Source organism: Elephantulus edwardii, unplaced genomic scaffold (genome assembly GCF_000299155.1).
Source record: "Elephantulus edwardii isolate Elephantulus edwardi_28Jun2011 unplaced genomic scaffold, EleEdw1.0 scaffold00032, whole genome shotgun sequence".
NCBI lineage: Eukaryota > Metazoa > Chordata > Mammalia > Macroscelidea > Macroscelididae > Elephantulus > Elephantulus edwardii.
Genome location: NW_006399782.1, coordinates 5,462,454 through 5,480,443, shown reverse-complemented (window position 1 = coordinate 5,480,443; position 17,990 = coordinate 5,462,454). Strand labels below are relative to the sequence as shown.

General features: G+C 43.1%; 1 protein-coding gene across 2 annotated transcripts in view; it reads left to right on the top strand.

The window, feature by feature from the left end:
* Positions 1-17,990, top strand: part of KALRN (kalirin, RhoGEF kinase) — a 797,511-nt gene that overhangs the window by 629,230 nt on the left and 150,291 nt on the right. The window contains exon 1 of one of the 2 annotated variants that reach the window (XM_006884216.1): positions 9,509-9,733. The exons of the other annotated variant lie outside the window; for it this stretch is intronic. Coding sequence (XP_006884278.1) covers positions 9,649-9,733 — 85 coding nt within the window. The 5' untranslated portion in view covers positions 9,509-9,648. Of the gene's footprint in view, positions 1-9,508; positions 9,734-17,990 lie in introns of those variants that run through there. 2 annotated transcript variants of the gene reach the window in all.

Here is a 17,990-nt window from a genome sequence, read left to right as displayed (position 1 = left end):
CCTGCACTTCCACCCTCTCCCATCAGGCTCTGTACCCTTGCCCTAGCTCTTGCTCTACTTCAGTGCATTTCTGATTCCTGCCATATTTATTCTCTGATGGCCTAGTGGCAAGGTGCTGCACCACAATCCCGGAGGCATGCAGTTGCCACCAGCTGCTCCACAGGAGGATGTGCAATCTTCTCCTGTGCCATTAACTGCCTCTGAAAACCTGCTGGAGGCTCAGCTGTGGGTGGGCTCTGACTCTATGGTAAACAACAATTCCTTCTATGTCCACTCCTCAGACTTCTTCTACAAAAACAGGCTTTTGTTTTACTTTGTTCACTTCTCTATCCTCAGCACCTAAAAAAAAGTAACTTATATACAAGTTCTCAGTATGGGTGAGACAATGTGAGGAGGGAAGGAGGGAGGGAGGGAGGAAGAAGGAGAAGGAAGGACCGTTCACCATCACCAGGGATCCCTACAGAGTTCATTAAAGGGCCAGGCTTAGTGGTCTTCTCTGTTCTCTGAGCACTGGTAGAGGAAACTGGCTTAAACATTAGCAGGAGGACCTAAGGCTACAAGCAGGGCATCATTTTCTGATACTAAGAGTTCTGAATGAGGAAATCTTGTTTCCTAGGGTATTTTCTTTGGGTAAACATGAGCTGCCTCTCATTTCTTGGGGATGGCAGAAAACTCGGGCGTGTGAGGATGGTCAGTGTCTTCCTAATTTCTCCAGTTATTAGAATCTTCACCAAATCAGCCCAAGTTACATTAAAGTCTACTTCCCATCTCATGAATCCCCATCCTGCACCAGCTGCTATTTCTGGCTGTGGGAGGGGAGATGGAATTGGCTGTGAAAGGAAAATAGTGGACACGGCACTTCAAAGTGGAGTGGACACTTAGCGACCATAAGGCTTCTTGGAGCCCAGTCAGAGCGATAGCCTGGCACCTCTTCCTGGCCTACTTTGAGAACACTTTGACCTACTTAGAGGTAAACGTTTTTGGAAATGGATGAAACTTGGTTTGTTTTTAGCAGCTCCAGCTGTCGTCACCTTTCACTTTGATAAATAGCTCCTCCTGCGCTCAGGACCGCTCAGTGGACAGCCCCGTACAGATCTCTCGGAACCGCCCTGCAGCAGGGACCCTACCTACCTGTGTGTCCCACAGAAGGACATGAATGTTGTCCACTCTGGGAGACTCCAAGCCCCTCTTGGAAATCCCAAAGTCTTCATCAGTATTGCTTGTTCCTCCCACCCTGGACCTGGTTCAGAGCAGATGTGATCAGTTGTCCTTCTTTCCTAAACTAAAACAGAGTGCTTGACAAGATAAGCTGGGGCTTAGCTTTCCTGAGGATGAGACACCCAGAAAGGGGCAGACAGGTGTCAGGTGGTCAAGTACGACAACGTGGCAGTAGTTGAAAACTACAGAAGATAACTTCCCCCAAAAGCAAACTCCTGGGCCAGATGGCTTCCCTGAGGAGGCTTTCAAATATTTAAAGAAGTGAGCCAAACCCTTCTTAGAATTATCCAAACATTAGAAGAGGAGGCAATGTATCCTAACTCATCCTGTGAGGCTAGCAGGACTTTGGTATCAAAGGCACACAGTCATAAGAAGAGGAAATTCCCCACCAAAAAAGGTCCAAACCCATTACCATTGCATTGATAGGAATTTAGATACAAAACCTTTCAAAAGGTATTAGCAAACTGAATCAAAATACACTTTTGAAGAATAATGTACTATTATCAACTACCATTATCGTAAGAATTTAAGGATAGTCCCCCATTAGAAAAATCATTCAGTGCAATAGACCACCTTAACAGAACAAAGAAAAAGAACCACACAAACATCTCAATGAATGCGAAGGAAACTTTTAACAAAATCTAACAGTCCCATGATAAAAACACTCAGCAAGCTAAGAATAGAGAAGAAGCTCCTCAATCTGATAAAGGGCATTTATGAAAAGCCTACTTTTAACTGCATATCATACTCATGGAGATCATAAGAAGAAAGTATTACTACAGATAATGAAGTCTTGATTTTTCTATTGCTATTACTATTAAAGTAACACATATCATCTGGGAATAATAACCCACATGAACATTATGTTGTTGATTGCCTTTGAGTCAAGCATGACTCATAGCAACCCTATGAACAAAAGGCTTGAAGCCCCTCTACAACTATAAACATTTATCAAAGTTTATAGAGTTTCCGGAGGCCTGTTATTTAGGAAGTAGATGTCACTCCTGCTTCCAACATGGACGTTATGCAACTTTGAAAAAAATATATATTTAGAGTCTAAATGAGATATAGATGCCATGTGTACTTCATTCTCTAAACTCAAGTGTTTCTGGTGATGAGCACATCTCAGTCCCTCTCTTTTACACAAAGCAGAAAATTCTATCTTAGTCTCGATCTGTTTCTACTTTCCATTTTCTACTGCAGAAAATGGAACAAATTCTCTCTTAGATTCACTCTTTTTCAGTGATTTTACACATATGTCTTTAGGCAATTTCTACCTCTCATGGAGATTCGTTTAGTGATTTACAGCTAGTTACTGTGTACAAATTAACTATTCGTTGTATAAATGACCAGCATTTGGCAAGAATTTGAGTTTCAAGCCATAATCACAAATGGAGGCCTAGGCCGGGTCATTTGGGGAAATTTGCAGCTATTAGCAATCAGAAAGTTCAATGGTCAGAAATCTACACCAGGAAGATTAGGATTAAGGAACTCAAAATTAGCAAGAGGTTCTGATGGACAGTGGAAGAAAAAGTCAAGACACCAGCTATCAGTTTGAGAAAATGAAAACATATGAGTCCAGGTGCCTCCATGACTTTTATTAAAATCACCTGTGGGGCTTTAAAACAGAGAAAGATTTAAAAAAAAATAAAAGCAAAACAAACTGTAGGTGTCTAGGCCACACCCCAGACATACTGAATTAGAATCTAGAAAGCAGTCAGATACTGCTAGAGGTGAGAATCATTACTGGAGGAAAAGGTCAGTAAGCTGTAAAACTGTCCTTTGAACTTTGATTTCATAAATTCACACACAGAGCATTTTTGCACATTCTTACAGCCAGGAAGCCAATAAAGAAGTCAGGCAATTTTATTATTGAGAATACAAACAGCAAACATATATCGATTCAACAATTTCTACATGTATATTTCAGTGGCATTTATTATATTCTTCAAGTTATACAACTACTCTCACTCTTGTTCTGAATTATTTCTCTCCCATTAACATAGACTCACTGGCCCCTAAGCTTCCTAACCTTTCTAGTTGTGGTTTGATCTCATAATAAGTAGTCCTTCAAAAGAGTAGAATGCTCAAAGCAGAAATTCTTTATTAACTAAGCTAAACTATTAGAGTAGTGTGTTATGTGTAAGAGTGATAAACAAAAGGTCAGTTGTTTGAATCCACGAGTCACTCTAAGGAAGAAAGATGAAGCAGTGTACTCCATAACAATACACAGCCTCAGAAGACTGATGGAGGGTCACCAGTTTGAGGTAGGACCAATTTAACAAACAGTAGGCTTGGTTTGTAGCTTGTGTTTAAGTCAAAGAAGACTTCTGTGTATAGTTTTGCTTTAAGGTTTAAAGATTAGATATTAGGAATTCTTCCAGCCTCAGTGACTCCATAGACACTAGATTCTATGAACATTTGAAATTCTATTACACATTTCTCCCTATTTGATCAAGTCCTCCATAGATTCTTGATCAAGATGCTCAGTAATAATAACAGGGTATAATTGGGTAATTATATAGGTATTAGGTATAATAAGGCAATTAGCCTAACATTCCATTTCCAGGAAGTGAGGCACTCAGCAAAATGACAGCAATAAAAATCATACCTATTGATAATTATGCTGAATATAAATGAATTAAATGCACCAGTCACGAGAAACAGAGAAACATAATGGATAAGAAAACATGACTCACCAATGTGCATATTGTGTTGCTGTGTATCGTCAAGTCAGAACCATCCCATAGCTGACCCTACAGGGGGTTTTCAGAGTCACTTAATCACACAGAAGATTGCCCATCCTTCCCCTGTGGAACTGCTGGTGGCCTCGAACTGCATGCCTTCAGGATTGCAGCTCAGCTTCTTGCTACTAGATCACCAGAGCTCCCTGATATGCATATTAGTGAGACATATCATGGACTCAAGGACAAAGACAGACTAATAACTAAAGGGTGGGAAAGTATGTCAAATAGCAATTTAAAAAAAGCAAGAGTACAATATTAATTTCTGACAAGAAAGAGACTTCAAGACAGAAACCAGCATAAGGGTCAGGGATAATGATTGAAGTGTTGATTAAACAAGAGAACTTAAATATAATTAATATCTCCACACCCAATGACAGAACTGCAAGATCCATAAAGCAAACTAACAGATTTGAAGAGAGAAATAGACACTCCACAATGATAATAGGAGAATTCAATGCATCATTTTTGATGAAAGAATGACTAGAAAGAAATTCAACAAAGATGCAGAAGAACTAAAAAAAAAAAAAATTTAAAAAAACCAACAAAAACCGCTCCAGCTAGAAAATGAGAACATAAATAGAACATTCGCCTAATAAGAACATGTTCTTCTCCAGTGCACAGGAACATTCTTCATAATAGACCATAGTCACAAAGCAAGCTTCAAGAAATTAAAAAATAAAACCAGAACACATAAAAAGCCTACAGAGCATATTCTCAGATCACAATGCTATAAAATTATAAGTAAAAAAACATGGATATGAAAAGGGAGAAAAAGACAACTACATGGAGATGAAATAACAGTCCACTTAAACACTATTGAGTAATAGAAAAAATGGAAATAAAGAAATTTAAAATTACTTGATAACAATGAGGACCAAAACACCACATACCAAAATCTTTGGTACACAGCAAAAGCAGTACTTAGAGGTCAATTTATAGCATTAAGCACATACATCAAAAAAGAAAAGACAATATGTTAATTGATAAAAAAATCAATGTTAACCCCAAAGCTCTAAAATTTAGAAAAAGAACTGTGAGCAAAGCCTACAGTCTTCAAAAGAAATGAAACAATAAAGATAAGAGCAAAAATAAATGACATCTAAACCAGAAAAACAAAAATAATCAACAAGACTAGAAGTTGGTTTTCTTCAAAAGGATAATTAAAATCAATAAGCCCTGGCAAGCCTAAGGAAGAAAAAGAAGGAGAAGCACAAATAAGTAATGAGCATAAAAAATGAGCTCAGTGTATCACAGCAGAACCAACTGAAATAAAAAGAATAGGAGAATATGATAATGAACGATATTCTAATACATTTGAAAATCTACAAGAATAGAGGAGAATTTCTAGAAACCCAAAGTTCACAGGTCATAAAAACACTTCAAACCAAAACCAGTCTTGGTTCAGATTGCTTCACTGGTGAATTCTACCAAACATTGCATGAGAAGCTGACATCAATTCTATTCAACCCATTTTAGAATATAGAGGATGCAATACTCAAGAACTCATTCTATGAAGCAAGTGTAACTCTCATATCAAAGCAAGGCAAAGACACCACTCAAAAAGAAAATTACAGATCTTATGAGATTTCATGATAAATGGAGAAAGGATTGAATCTGTCAATGTTTTCATTTTGCTTGGATCCGCAATCAACACTCTTGGTACCAGCAGTAGGGAGATAAGGAGACTATGGGCACGTCTACAGTCAGAGACCTCTCCAGAATACTGAGGAGTAATGATGTCAGTTTGAAGACTAAGATGTGTCTGATTCAGGCCATGGTTTTCCAATTACTTGCTATGTATCTGAGAGCTGGACAGTCAATAAGGATGATGGAAGAATTGATGCCTTTGAGTTGTGGTGTTGGAGAAGGGTGCTGAATGTTCAATGGACTGCCAAAAGCACACACAGATATGTCTTAGAAAAGATACCACCAGAGCACTCTTGAGAGGCAAGAATGGCAAAACTTCCTCTCCTATAATTTGTCCTTGTTTCTAGGAAAGGCTATTCATTGGACAGGTTGAGGGTAAGAAAAAGAGAAGAGATGCCCAATGAGATATATTGACACAGTGACTGCTACAGTGGGCTCAAATGTGTCAGAAATGAGGATGGAACAGGATAAGACAGCATTCAGATCCATTGTTCACAGGGTCACTAGGAGTTGTACTTGACTCCATGACACCTAACAAAAATAACCATTGTAAAATTGGCATTACTACCAAAACCAATCTACAGATACAGTGCAATCCCCGTCCAGATCCAATCATCATTTTTGCAAGAGATGGAAAAGTAATCAACATCTTCATATGGGAAAGATACTATAGATAAACCAAATGATAGTGAAGAAGAATAAGGTTGGTGGCTTTAAACTACCTCATTTCAAAATCTGCTAGATGGTTTAAACTACCTCATTTCAAAATCTGCTAGATGGTTGTAATAATCAAAGCAGCTTGATGTTGGTACAGAGACAATCCCGTAGACCATTGGAATAAAGTTTATAACTCAGAAATAAATTCACCCACTTACGCATAGAGAAAGAGGTAAAACTCATTAAGTGAGGAAAAGACAGCCTCTAATAAATAGTGCAGGCAAAACTGAACATCTAAAGTTGCTCCTTCGAGGCAAGAATTTTGAAGCTCGGTCTCACATACTTTGAGAATGTTTCTAGAAAGAACCAGTCCTTGGGGAAGGACATCATGCTTGGAAGGGTGGAGGAACAGCACAAGAGAGGAAGACCCTGGAGGAGATGGATTGAGACAGTATCTGCGGGTAATGGGGTAGAGATATCAGAGACAATGAGATTGGCTCAGGACAGGGCTGGATTCAGAGCTATTGTACATAGGGTCGCTATGAGTTGCGAGCAATTCGATGACACATAACAGCAACAACAGTACAAAGGATTTTGATTGTGGATCCAAAAGGAAGAGCCCCTCAGGTTAGAAGGTGATCAAAATGCAGCTGGAGAAGAGCTGCCTCCTCGAAGCCCACCTTAATAATGTGGATGGAGTAAAGCTTTCAGCCAAGGGTGAACTTTCATTTGATGCTGTGGCAAGACTCAAATCAAGGAGAAAAGACTGCAAACATCCAGTAATAACTGGGACTTGTGATGTATGAAACTACAGAAGTTGCAAATTGCTGAAAAGGAAATGGAACACAGAGATCAACATCCTAGACATGAGTGACTTGAGACAGAGTGGCAGCGAGTTGAGATAGACTGGCATTGACCATTTTTAATCAGTCGTATGACCTACATGTTGGGGATGACTGAAGCTGAATGATGCTACACTTACCATTAAGAAGAACATTTCAAGATCCTTTCTCTTTCTTGTATAATTATAAATGTTGTCAGTGATAGGATACTCTCCACATGCATACAAAGAAAACCTGTTGTTAATACATATTCACCAACTGCTAAAATAAAAATTTAAGAAATTGAGAATTTCTACTGACTTCAGCTGTCTGAAATTTATGGAACATGCAGTAAAGATGCATTAATAATGGTAAACTGGGCTGTAAAAGTTGGGAACAAAGGACTGATAGTTAGAAAATATGGCCATGGTAACAAAAAGGAGGCTTCATAGAATCTTCTATTACAATTTATTCACTGCAAATATTTAAAAAAATAAACCCAAACAGCAGCTGCATATATATAGTTGTTGTTATGTGCCATCGAGTCGCTTGTGACTCATAGCGACCATATATATGTACAAGAGCTCTAAAAGCTGTTCTATCCTGTGCCAACCTAGCCATCTCAAACGCACTTATTCCCACCGCTCCAGTCACAGAATCGATCCATCTCACCAAAGGTCTTCCTCTCCTTCACTGCCCTTCCACTCTGCCAAACATGATGTCCCTCTCCAAGGACCAGTCCCTCCTTGCAACATGCCCAAAATATGTCAGATGAAGCTTCAGAATCCTTGACTCCAGGGAACACTCTGGCTTCACCCTCTCCAGGACAAACCTGTTTGTTCTCCTAGCAGTCCATGGTATATTCAACACTCTTCTCCAGCACCACAGCTCAAAGGCATCAATCCTCTTTTTATCAACCCTATTCACTGTCCAACTTTCTGATGCATAGCACATAATTGTGAAAACTATAGCCCGGATCAGGCGCACCTTAGTCTCCAGCCTGACATCATTGCTCTTCAGTACTCTTGAGAGGTCCCTCACAGCCGACTTTCCCAATGCAATTCGTCTCCTGATTTCCTGGCTGCTGTTACCAAGAGTGTTGACTGCGGAGCCAAGTAAATTAAAACTGTTAACTATCTCAATCTCTTCACCATCCATGCTGATGCTGCCAATTGGCCCAGTGGTTAGAATCTTTGTTTTCTTGACATTGAGCCTCAATCCATATTGGAGGCTGCAGTCCTTGACCCTCTGCAGCAGGTGCTTCAGGTCCCCCTCAGTTTCAGCAAGCAGGGTTGTGTCATCTGCATAACGCAGGTTGTTGATGACTCTTCTACCAATCTTGATGCCACATTCCTCCTCGTAACAGCCCAGTGTCTCGGATGATCTGTTCTGCATACAGATTGTAAAGGTATGGAGACAGAATATATCCCTGATGAACCCCCTTCTTGATTTTGAACCATGTAGTGTCTCCTTGCTCTGTTCTGACAACTGCCTCTTGGTCCAAGTATAAGTTTCGCATTAGCACAATCAAATGTTCTGGGATTTCCATTCTTCTCAGAGTCAGCCACAGCTTGTTGTGATCCTTACAGTCAAAAGCCTTTGCTTAGTCAATGAAGCACAGATAGACATTCTATATATATATATCTCACCTGTTGGAGCAGGAGTGGCATCCACTTGTTAAACTCTATGAAACTTTGATAAATGTTCATAGTTGTGAAGGAGCTTCAGGCCTTTTGTTCAGAGGGTCTCTGTGAGTCGTGGTCCACTCGAAGGCAATCAACAACAACAACAACTGTTGTTGGACTATGATGAAATCAGATTGACTATGTCTATGGAAAGGGACTATGGAGAAGCTGAGTATCAGCTGTCAAAACAAGGCCCTGGCTGACTGTGAAGCAGACCACTAATTGCTCATTTGTAGGTACAAATTAAAACTGAAGAAAAGGAAAACAAGTCTGCAGGAGCAAAAGTGCCCTGAAGTTATCCTTGAATTGTATGAGGTTAAAAGAGTTAGGTAATGGTGTGTTCAACAGAGGGGAAAGTCGCTGTCCCGGGACTGAGAAGAAAAGGCTAAGTCTTCAGGAGGAGAGAAAGCATTATTTAGTGTGTATATATGTTCATCTTCCTTCTTAGGCCTTATCTAGTTGTAATATTTCAACCCTCAGCTGATGGGGGGGCCGTTTGAGGGGGAGGACATCGCATGTAAAGAGGAGTACCTGTTTTGCTCCAGTGTGGTTTTGTGTACTACTGTCTTCCAACCGCTTGCTGGTGCCCACACCCAAGGGCTGCTTTGCATAAAGTTCTGTGCCCTGCTGCTGGCAGCAAGTCCAGCAAACAGCTGGCCCTGGTTACTCCGCCCCCTCAGGCCCTCCCTCCCGGCCAGGGGCCCCTCCCAGCCTCCCCAAGGTGGCAGTGGCTCCCGGGAAGTCTGCGCCGCTGAGGTGGAGAGGACCAAGGGAGTGGACCCGGGGCGCAGCGCTGAACTTCGCTTTGCTCCGAACTCTCACCCCCGGGCTGGCGCCCCGTGCCATGCGGGAGCTCTGGGGCCGCGGGGCAGCATGAAGGGCGGCGATCGGGCTTACACTCGATGTCCCTCGTTGGGCTTGCTCTTTTCTAAGTGCTGCTGTTGCTTCCCGTGCGGAGGTGAGTGGCTGCCGCCTTTGTGCCTTTAGTTTAACAGGACTGGCAGAGTTGGGTGTGAGGGAGGGGAGTGAAGGCGCTGGGGTAAGGGGAATGGGGTGAGAAATGGGAGGGTGGCCAGGGTAGAGGGAGAGAGTGCTCCGAGTCCTCCTTGGCGTCACAGTTTCCTGGATAGAATGCAGTCTCTTTCGGTGAGATCCTGACTTGAATGTCGAAAAAGCTGCAGTTTGTGGCTTCAGTTACTTACCAACGACTTTGGATTTCAGGGCGCCGACCTGCTGGGTGGGTAGGCTGGACAAGGAGGGCTGTGCATCCCTGGAGCGGCGAGCTCGCTGCTCTCATTTAAACTGGGATGCCAGCTGCAGGATTAACATATGACTCCCGGCTATAGGAATGTATTTGACACTTTTCTCAACACCGGGAACTATTTTTGCCAAGTGACAATTTTCCTGTGAGACTAGAGCCCTTTCCCCTGCTGCGCTTTTGCAGAAGGCTCTAGGGTAGACTGGCAGCTCTGGGCTGGAGCCGGCTCCTCAGTTAACCAAGAGCTCTTCTGTCCCCAGTTAGCTGGATTTAATTACTCTGCGCATCATAATGTTGTTGAGTTTCTCTAAAAATCAGCCTACAACGCAGGAAGGTGAGAGGAATCATGGAGGGGTGGTTATAGGTTCGTAGGTAGAGACCTTGCTAGAGAGCAAATCAGCTTTCAGAGTCAAGGAAAGAAGACCCTGTTCTCTGGCTTTAGAAGTGAGACTAGAGCCTCCTGCTGGGCATTTACCCCTTTTAAAAAAGTTTCACCAATTAGGTCTCACACCTCCACCCCTTTTACAACACCCCAGGCTCGGTTGCCAATCCCATCTGCAAACTCCAGGGCAAACTGTCAGCATTTAGTGGTCAGTCAACGTCACTCAGATGACCTTTCACCCAAGAGAACTCTGACAAAGTCTCTGTCCTCGCAGATTTAAAATTACAAAAACGCATTAAATATGAACCTCTCCCATCACTTCTCCCCTGCAAGTAATTAGATAGATAATCCTACCATTAGATTCTCTCATTCTCTGCTTTTAATTAGGAACAGCAGGCAATTAGCTGAGTGATATCCAGCCGTGAAAGTAAAAATTCTGAGAGAAGAATCTGAAGGGGTCCAGGTCCCTTGCACTGGAAAAGCCTCCTTCAGAAATATTCAAAACCAAGGGAGGGAATTGAGCGGAGGAGGTATTAAGTGGGGGAGGAAGCAGGAAATGGCCAATGGGAATCTGAGTGGGTTTCTCTGGTCTGAAGGCTGTGTTTTTTTCCCCCAACGGTTTCCAGCAGGATTTCTTGGGAGTCAAGTTTCCTGTCAAAAGGCAGAATGTGGGGGCTTGGGCGGCGCTTATCTAAAGCCCCTGCAGCTGCCTCCTTGAGTCCAGATGTGCTGCATGCAGGCCCAGCTTCCCTAGTGGATAATTCTCTCAGGGTCTCGCCTTGCTTTTTGAAGTGCCCAGAAGGGCTGTTCCTTGGCCTGCACACGGGACAGGATGGGAAGCCTGCTGGGGGAATGGTGTGGAAGGTGGGTACTGTGGAAGCCCAGTCTGGAAATTGAGGGAAAGAAAAGGGCCAAGCAGAAAGGCCAACTTAAAAGGAAAAAAGAAGGGAAGGGTCAGTTCTTTCCCTTTTTGTTTCTGTTGAATACAGTTCTAGTAAGCCTTATAAGCCCTTTCCCTTTTGGGCACTTACACTTTCCTAGAGCTTAAGCCTGTGAAAGAGTAGTGCTCAAATCTGAGGACGTTAATGCAGGAGATGATTTAGCCATCCTTCAAAGGAAACTCCTGGCAGCAAGCTAAGCAAGGGGACCCTGTCCCAGATGTTGGAAGCTTGTCTCTGGTTGCCCTTGGCTGGCTCTAATGGAAAAGAGAAACCCTGTGGGCACCAATCTGGAAGGACATTGCAAAGATAAGGCTTTGTGCTGAGCTCTGATGGTGCTGTGGTGAAGCCATTTAATTGCTAACCAAAAAAAAATCCAGCAGCTTGAACTCACCAACCTCTCCTAGGCCAGGCTGCTTACATTATTACTTACAGCCTTGGAAACCCAGCGGAACTGTTCTACTCCATCCTATAGGCTTGCTATGAATCAATGGCAGTGGGGTTTTGACTAATCTTGAAATACATTTCCCAGAGTCCCAAACTCTGGGAAGAGGCTTGCCCAATTACAATGCAGAAATGGGCTCAGAGAAATAGTCCCAAAGGGTGAGTGGTGCAGAGAGCTCCGGCCTCCAGGGATTGCAACTGTCTCCCTCCCTTTTCAGTTAAAACCAGTTTCTCTGGTCTTGAAGACTTATGACAATTGAAAAGCAGCCTACCCCACCCCCAACGCACCCCTTTTCAATAAAAGCCGCCAATTATTTGGTCTTTCTATTCCTCTACCCCAAAGATAATTTGGGTCTCTCTTCCTGCTAAGAGTAGCTTAATTCTGAAGCTAATGAATCAGGCGTGCGCTGCTGTGGTTCCCAGTCTAGGAACCTTGACTAACTGGCTTCCAGTCATGCAGGATATAAAGGATAACTTTTGAAAGCCCGAGGAAAAGGGCAAAAGTAAAAGGAACCAAGAGGAAGCTAATGTGGAATGTTCTGGTTATTTTTGACTCAAGCTGATTTCTACTGGAAGCTAATTCCTACTGGAATTCCTCAGGTGAATTCTACTGGCTGTGATTATTGTCACTAGGTTGACAGTCAAAGATGTAAATCTGGCCTTTAAATATCTGATTTAAGAAAAATAGGGGTGAGATTAGTTAACCTTATCTTTTGGTTTAGAAAAGTAAAGGAAGTGTGCCTTCGTTTTCTCTTTCATTTTTGTGTTTCTGTTGGATATGGTTATAGTACACGCATTTGATAAGAGGCAGCCCCCCTACCTTGACATTTAAGAGCCCTGTTGTCAGCATGATGCTTAAGTGCTTGGCTGCTAATGAAATGTCGGTGATTCTCTCTCCAACGTCCCTTGGGAGAAAGGCCTGGCCATCCGCACCTGTCAAGGTGGCAGCCTAGGAAACCTCACAAGGGCAGTTCTGCTCTGTCATGTGGGGTCACTATGAACCAGAATCGACAGGAAAAAAATGAAAAGCAGGAGAAGAATGGGGATAGGGAGCAGGTGAGGTGGAGGAGGGAGAGCAAATACATCCTAACTGCTGCTTCCCCTAGTACTGGACTCAATGGCACCTAACAACAAACCTTTCCCTAGTTTTTAATCAGTCCGGGCCCAGATGCTCCTTATCCTTTTGGGACTGATGTACTTTTTTCTGCATAATGCCCTCTAGAATCCTTGTAAACTGCCTTTCTGACAGTGAAAAATAAACCAAAGTGAGGTAATTGCATGTGTCTTTCTAAAAGATGATAATGATTACCATTGCCACATTGGAGAGAATTTCAGGATTCCTTTAGATTTTCCTTCAGGCTTGAAGAAGTGGGTCATTTCTGGATCCTTCCATCATCTTAAGAACAAGCCATTTGTTTCAAGGAACAAAAGGATTTCTAATAAGGAGTTGTGCTATCCTGAAGGCTCACAGTACAAATCCACACTTCCTGTGTGATTAACAGTCTCTAAAAACCTGTTGGAGGGTCAGCTATGGGCCAGTTCCCACTCGATAGTACACAAAAACAACAAGAGAGCTTGCTAAGTTATGTTTGCAGGTTAGAATTTGTGGATTCTTAAAGCATGGAATCTAGAGCTTTTTCTGACTTTTCCAGGTAGATGTTAGTCTTTGAGCTTTTGCTTTTTCTGGCTAATCTGTAATTAACTTTGTAAGTATGGGGGCAAGGCCCTTCTTTCTCGAAGTCTTTCTGGTTATTACCCTCTGATTCTCCACAGTGTGCCCTGGGTTTATTTATACTTGCCTTTTGCTCTGGAGGGTGGTGGGGGGTGTGTTCTTGTGGTGTAGTCAGTGGGAAATGCTTCTAAATCAAAGGCTAGCCTCTCAGGCAGCTCAGATCCACAGTGACCCCACAGGAGAGTGATGGGAAGCCTCCTCCTGTGTGATTTGCAAGAAGGTCAGCTATGAGTCAGAACCGATGGCAGTGGGTTTGCAGTAAGCTTATTACTCTATCAGTGTCCTTGTATCACAAACCCATGTGCTGTCTTCCCACTTAGACATGAGCTCAGGAGTCACAGTACCTCAGAGGTTGGGAGAGAAAAGAGTGATAGCTTCACAGTGCAGAGTTAATGCACTGGAGAAGGAGGATGGTCCCGGGACCATGTTCCCATGGCTCCTTCACAGACAGTGGGCTCTTCTCTGATTCTGATTGTGCAGTGTGGGTAAGGGTGGTTGTTATTTGCCATCAAGTTGGAACAGACCCATAGCGGGCCCTCCAGTGCATTTTCAAAGGTAGTAAATTGCTTGGTGGAACACTGCCCACCTTTCTCCTGCACAGCAACTAGTGGATTCGAACTGTGAGCCTTCGGGATTGTAGTGCAGATTCTTACCACTAAGCCACCAGAACTCCTTATAGGTAAGGGTAATGGGATTCATATGCCATTTTCTTTCTTCTCCCTCACCCCCACCTTTTTCCAGAATCACTAACCATAAAACCTTGTGACTTGATGTGAATTGCCCTTTCTTGGCCCATAAATTAGGAGAGTTCATTTTGTGGGCTGAGTTTAGTCTGTGAAACCATGGCATCAAGTTCCTTTAGGAACAAAACCCATTGCCATCACATCGATTCCAGCTCATAGCGACCATGCTGGGGCTCGTTAGCCAGTCTGGGAGAAGGATGTTGTAAAAGTTATGGCCTTGGGAACCCTGTCAAAGGGGTAGTTCTACAGGGTTCTACAGACTCCTGTTGGACAGGAGTGCTGTGAGTCAGAATTCACTTCACAGCAACAAGTTTGTGGGTTTTTTTGGTGGTTCTGTGTGTGTTTCTGTTTTTGTAAACTCTGGGGACACTCAAGTCTAGATAACACTGTAGGTGTGCACCTCCCTCTGGAGTTGAGTGGTGGGTATTCTATTTTGGGACGATCTTCTGAAGATGATTCATATTGTTTCTTCATCCCTAGGTTTACTCCCTAGCTTTTATCAGTGCTGTTCTTTCAATGAATAGCAGAGTGGCAGCATGGCCTACCCCCTCCTCCCAACCAAACCCTAGTCGTCCTGGAGTGATTTACAATGTCTGGAATGACGTTGGAGGGTCAGTTCCTGTGGCACCGTCTGTAGGGAGCTGTACTGCCAGCTCAAAGGTGGCGCCCCTCTGGCATGTCTAAACCACCAGTGGCTCCATGGGAGAAAGATAGGCGGTCGCCTCCCGTGTGAATTACACCCTCAGAAACCCTCGAGGGTCAGCTGTAAGTCAGCTGTAAGTTGGTTCCCCCTTCACAGCAGGGACTGACAGTGACTGGTGGCCTATTGGGGTATGAGCCAGAAGTGACTCAAAAGGTATTAGTTTTTGAGGGTTTTTTTTTGTTTGTCTCCTTTGAAGTTCCCTGAGAGGTGCACATGGTTTGTGTTCAACCTCTAATCTAAAAATGCTTAGCAACAAGACACAAAGATCTCTGAGAACTTCCGGTGCACAGATGTTGAGACAAGGCCCTCCCTGCAGAACCAACGCAGAGAGCCTTCCCCTCGTGCAAGCACCCTGAATTTAGATTTCTAGCAACAACAAGAACAAATTGTGATTGAATAAATTTCTGTTTATTAAACATAAAAAAAAAACAACCACAACAACCCTCACGCTTGGCAGTTTGAACCATCCCCCATTCCCCAGAAGACAGACCTGGTGCTCAGCTTCTGTAACAATTACAACAACAACAAAAAAACCCCAAAATACTGGAACAGTTCTGCCCTGTGTCACATGGTTGTTATTATGTGTTGTCGGGTCACTTGTGACTCATAGTGACCCTACATATGGTAGCTCTGACCCCTGCTCTATCTTGAACCAATGTCCTTGTCCCTGACACACCTACCTCCATTACCACAGTCATTGAGTCAATCTATCTCATCAAGGCTCTTCCTCTCCTGCACTGTCCCACGACCCTCACAAGCATGACGTCCCTCTCCAAGGAATGGTTCATCCAGGCAACATGCCCAAAGTACATCACATGGAGCTTCAAAAAGTTTGCCTCCCAGGAGCAGCCTGGTTTCACCCTCTCCAGGACAGACCTGTTTATTCTCTTGGTGGTCCATGGTATATTCAACATTCTTCTCCAGCATCACAACTCAAAAGTATTAATTCTTCCTCTATCATCCTTAGACATTGTCCAGCTCTCTGATGCATAGCAAGTAATTGCAAAGACCATGGCTTGGATTAGCCATGACTAAAATGCGTCTGTTTTGTGTTGCCTGTTTGAAGGGCCATTCTGTCCCAAGACCACCAAAGAGAGAGACTGTCATACCCCTGTATCTCGAGGATAGTTTGTACACCTTGTTATTAGTAAATATCTGTTGATGTTTCCTCACTGGCTCAGTTTAATTCAGAAATTTCCTTTCCCCCTATTTCTTGTCCCCTGTCTTTAAGTGTACCCTTTCAGATGGATATGAATCAATGAAATGCATTCTTATCATTTCATCTTTGAACAGCCCTGGTTTTTATGTAACACTTGGTGTTTTAATTCATTTGACAAATGTTTATATGCTGACTGCATGCCAACCCTGCACTGGGTACAAAGGGAAAGTGGATGGGAGTCCTAACGTGTCTATCCCGTCGGGCTGTTGTGGCATTTAAGAGAATGTGTATAATGGGACTTAGCGTAACTTCAGACACATGCAGCACTTTCAAAAGGTTCACTGTTAAAACATAACAGTAATTATATTTCTAAAAATGGGCTTTGTCCTCACGGGGCTCCCAGCTAAATAGTTGTGGGCAAATTTGATGGCAATACTATCCATCTAAGTTCTTCACAATGTAGTGATCTTGATTCAAATCGCTGTCTGATGTGACTCAGTGCTGTGGACTTGTCACTATGGGAGAAGAAAACTTGTAATCGGTGAGGGTGATGGGATTTCTATTTTTTTTTTTAAAGCAAAAAACAAAACCCCACATCACACTTCTAATTTTACAATCCGCATGTTGTACATAAGAAAGGAACAGTCAACAAAAGACACTGGCAGGAAACCTCAGCATCTCAAGTTATCCTCATCTGAGGGAGAGAGGAACTGGAAGGTATAAGAATTGAAGACCGTTGGCATCATATTTGAAGTTCAGACTCTGAAAACTAACTATAGAACTATACTGTAACTAACTATAGAAAGCCAAGGGTAATCAACTTTTCTTACTTGCCCCTTGTCACTGGCTATTGATCTAACTAGAAATATTTTTTCTGTTCACTTCTGCCAATTTGCTGTGTACTTGTTATACGTGAAGCTTTTCTGGTTCTTCTTCCAGCTGTTTTGGACTGGATAAAGCCCACAGCCTGTTGTCTTAGTTATTTATTATCTTAGTCTCTGAGTTCTGGACATTTCTCTTTGAGGTTTGCCCAGTACCTACTGTCTCCCTTGTAGATGGCGGTCTTTAATACTTGGCTGCCTGCTTGGCCTGCTCCGTGACTCATGGAGAAGCTCCCTTGAGGTTGGCAGGACCTCCCCTGTGTTATGCTTCCTGGAAGGAGGGGAGCCTGGTTACACCTGTGAAGCAGCCAGGAGGCTGCCAAGTTGACTTGAGCCTGGCTGGAAAGCAACGACTGCACAACGGGTTTCTCCACATTCTTCTTGCCTGTCAGCAAGCAAACTGTCAAGTTGAAAGGGAGGGAAACCCCTTTGGCTTCTAGGTACCTGACATAATATTTCTGTTTCCAGGTATCTATTCCCTGGCTCCTAGTAGCATAAGTTCAAAGCCACCCATGTTGCTGCAGAATAAAGTCCTGGTGATCTGCTTCCATAAAGATTGTAGTCAAGAGACCCTGTGGCGCAGTTCTGCCCTGGGGTCTCCATGAGTGGGAACACATTTGACGGGCTTTATTTGTTTGTTTGCCTGGGACAAGATTAGTTGTAGGCAGGAGTTGCCTTTTCTTGGAGTACCCCTGTGCAACAGGTGCTCTGGACAGTCTTGAGTTCTTCCCTCCCTCAGTTAGAATCCTACTGCTGCTACAAACACCCTATTTCTAACACAAATTTTGTATCTTCACCCCTGTGTGATGCCTCCTTCTCTCCTCTTTCCGCCCACTGCAAGGATGACTTAGAGCAGAGATGCTGTTAGGAATGTGGATTCTCAGACCCTACTGATTCAGAAACTCTGGGGTGGGAGCAACAGCCTGCGATATGACAAAGCCTCCAGAGATTTTATTTATTTTTTTATGCATGCTT